At 35.2% G+C, this 3,284-nt stretch overlaps 1 protein-coding gene across 1 annotated transcript; it reads left to right on the top strand.

Moving 5' to 3' along the window:
- Positions 1 to 1,100: 1,100 nt before the first annotated feature.
- Positions 1,101 to 2,452, top strand: LOC106325948 (calcium uniporter protein 3, mitochondrial-like). The gene is made up of 2 exons (XM_013763999.1): positions 1,101 to 1,628; positions 1,738 to 2,452. Exons 1-2 carry the CDS (start codon positions 1,101 to 1,103, stop codon positions 2,170 to 2,172), a joined length of 963 nt encoding a protein of 320 aa, XP_013619453.1. The 3' UTR covers positions 2,173 to 2,452.
- The last annotated feature ends 832 nt before the right edge of the window (positions 2,453 to 3,284 follow it).

The following is a 3,284-nucleotide window of genomic DNA, read 5'->3' as shown; positions in this document are numbered from 1 at the left end:
AGAGATTTCGTATAATTATAAATAAGGGTTTTCAATTTGATGATTTAGATGAATATTTTAGTAGTTCTTGAAAGACTTCGCGTGTCAGCAAGATTTTCCTTTTCTCCAAAGATCGGACGGCAATGCGTGGCGACTCACTCATGACGTCGGAAGCTTAGCCTTAGCTAAACCGATATAAAAACATTTTCATTCGTGGCATAATCTTTCATTTGCAAAATTTTCAACGATCTCATTTGTACAATTATCACTATTTTATTTTATTTTAGTTATAATTTAATATAAAAAGGAAACCTTTAGAATAAACACATGCATGTGTCATAAATATATTTTAAAAAAGTTTTCAGATAAAATTTTAATCTTATTTTGTACTATTTTATACTTTGTTTAATCATAAGATATCTATTAGAATATTACAAACGTGTATGCTCTAATGTAATTCCCATGACTAAACGATTAAATCTCAATATTTATTGTGCTCATATATTGCTCTCATGAGAGAATTGTTCAATTTAATTATCCAAACTCGCCAAAAACGAGGATTTTTTTCTTTCTTTTTAATCTAAATAATTTCGTGTTAACGTTTTAATCATATATATTATTATTACTATGCCTGCATGATTTAAAAATGCGAACGAAATTCTTCCTTCTTCAATGATTTATATTTTAAAAATATCAGAGATGTCTATCGAGTGTATTCACACCAAGGAATAAACCAAATGCGTTATTGCACTAATAGGTAATCAATATTAGATGGTCCTATCTTCTATCTATTCGTTTTGCTTTGTCAGCTATAGATGCGTTTATTAGGCACGTTAATTAAAATAGAGTATATAGTTAGCTGTATCATAACTAACGTTTAAAATAGTTTAATAAGGCGAGAAATAGATAAGCAACGCCTATGTGTAATTGTCGTGTTAAAATATATATATGGTGCGATAAAGATACTGTTGCTTCCAGTTTGTTTGCGTCATTGTCTGAACCAACGATGATACCTATAAAAGGAAGTTCAAATCTTCAGTTTCAATCTCAGACCAAAATACAAAGCCTGTTTTCTCTGTTCTGTCTCTTTCTAAAACCGTAGGTAGCTTTAGAGATCGACGATGTCGTCGAAGAAAACACTAGTTCGAAATCTCTTCAACATTTCCAAAACATATTCCCGGATCTCGGGTCTTACCCGAATGCGTCCTCCGACCAAACCGGGCATTACTCCTGACGCCGGAGATTCTGGAATCCGCCGGAGATTTCTCCACAAGAAGGCCTTTTCCTCGCCGGATTTTGTTCCAAGAGGGGGCAATCTGATGGAGAAACTCAGGGAGCTGACTTTATCGAACAATCGGCTTCGCCTTGATGAGATGTTACCGCCGCCGACGCCGGAGAAGACGTCTCCGTCAAATTTCCCGGCGGTTACGGTGGATGACGTGAAGAAGCTTATGAGAGCAGCGGAAATGGAGATGGTGAAATCGAAGCTGAGAGAGATTGGGAAAAACTGGGTTCCGTTGTCGGAGTTTGTCCGAGTATGCGGAGAAAACAGTTCGGATCCTGAACAAGGTAACCGGGTCGCCAATATGCTCGACCAAGCTGGAAACGTCATCGTTTTGGGAAATTTCGTCTGCCTTAAACCCGAAGAGGTAATTTCCTAAGCATGCATGCATGCACATTTACACACCAAATTACAATTAAATTGCTGATTAAAAATTAAAAATCTAATATATATATATTTTTCTTAATTTTGTATAGCTAACAAGCGCCGTGGCTGGCCTAATTCCGACAAACGAACCCACTCGCGACGCTGCGACAATACAAGAGTTCGAGCAACTTGAGATTATAAAAGCAGATATCGACAAAAGAGCCGATGATATGGTGCGGCGAGAGTTAATGGCCGGACTAGGCTTTGCTGTGGCCCAAACGATTGGATTTTTTAGGTTGACGTTTTGGGAACTGTCTTGGGACGTGATGGAGCCCATATGCTACTACGTAAGTTCCACGTATTTCATGGCTGGTTACGCCTTCTTCATCCGAACCGCAAAGGAACCTACCTTCCAAGGGTTTTACAAAAGCCGGTTCCAGACCAAGCAGAAACGGTTGATTAAAAAGCTTGATTTCGATATCGACCGCTTTACCAAGCTACAGAAGATGCATCGTCCAGACTTTACTAAATCTGGTCGTTGTTGATCGTAATATTTTTGTTGGTTGATTATCTTCTAATTCGGATACCAATTACAAGTATAAACGTCTAAAAGTTTTATAGAGATTAAATAAACTTAGAAGGATCTTTTCTTTTTCACAAAACACACTTTGGTTTGCACCTAGCTATATAAAGAGAGAGAGAGAGAGAGAGAGAGAGAGAGAGAGAGAGAGAGAGAGTTGTACTCGCTTGGAGAGAGAATTTTAATCTCTAGTGGAGACTCGCTTGGCATGCCAAGGAGCTCCTAAAAATTTGCACGTAAAGAGATATGGAGACTGATCATAACTGAATATATTATTAATGGGTGTAGTCCACATCCAAATGCTAATTCAGAATGAAGGATTATCACATCATTTATATATTGCTCTAAGTATCATCATTCCACAACTCTTGTGGAATGTGAGATATTCTAATTAATAAGATTGCAACTGGATTGTCAATTTTTATAATCAAATAATATAGAATTTTTTTATTTCATTTATTTAATATTTTTTTACCATTTATAATGAATGAAATGGAATGTTTATTCCATCAATAAAAAATTATAAAAATTAACGAAAAATCATTATATTATTATTTAGAACATAAATAAATAGAAAGAAATGTATTCAGTTTTTTATATTTTATTTCTTTTCATTCTACTAATTTCATTTTATATTCACCAGTTACAACTTTTTAAGATGTAAGTATGAAACGGTCTAATGGAAATCTCTCAAACCAAATATTTCAGAAATACCATAACAATATGAATTTTATACATGTTTTTTTGTTTTGTTTTTTGCTAAAATATTTTTATACATGTTACTATCTAGTGAACCAACTCACAGACTCTCATATCATATTATTAATAGGTTACTGAGATAACACCGGAGATTACTCCTCGGATGAATCGATGGTTACTGAGAATGGCGACTGAAGATAAGGTCAGAGAGGCTCTATTTATGATGCATCCAGAAAAAACACCAGGACCGGATGGCATGACAACTCTTTTCTTTCAACATTCGTGGCATATTATTAAGAGTGATTTGGTAGAGATGGTGAATAATTTTCTGGTCTCCGGTGAAATGGATTCAAGGTTAAATGTTACTAATATCTGTAT

Source organism: Brassica oleracea, chromosome C2, assembly GCF_000695525.1.
Source record: "Brassica oleracea var. oleracea cultivar TO1000 chromosome C2, BOL, whole genome shotgun sequence".
NCBI lineage: Eukaryota > Viridiplantae > Streptophyta > Magnoliopsida > Brassicales > Brassicaceae > Brassica > Brassica oleracea.
Note: the sequence above shows the minus strand (reverse complement) of the source record. Positions and strands in the feature narration are given on the sequence as shown.

Bases quoted from the DNA above. Each gene is read 5' to 3' on its own strand.
- LOC106325948 (XM_013763999.1), top strand. From the start codon at position 1,101: ATGTCGTCGAAGAAAACACTAGTTCGAAATCTCTTCAACATTTCCAAA. The intron at 1,629-1,737 runs GTAATTTCCTAA...AATTTTGTATAG, and splicing joins TCTGCCTTAAACCCGAAGAG to CTAACAAGCGCCGTGGCTGG.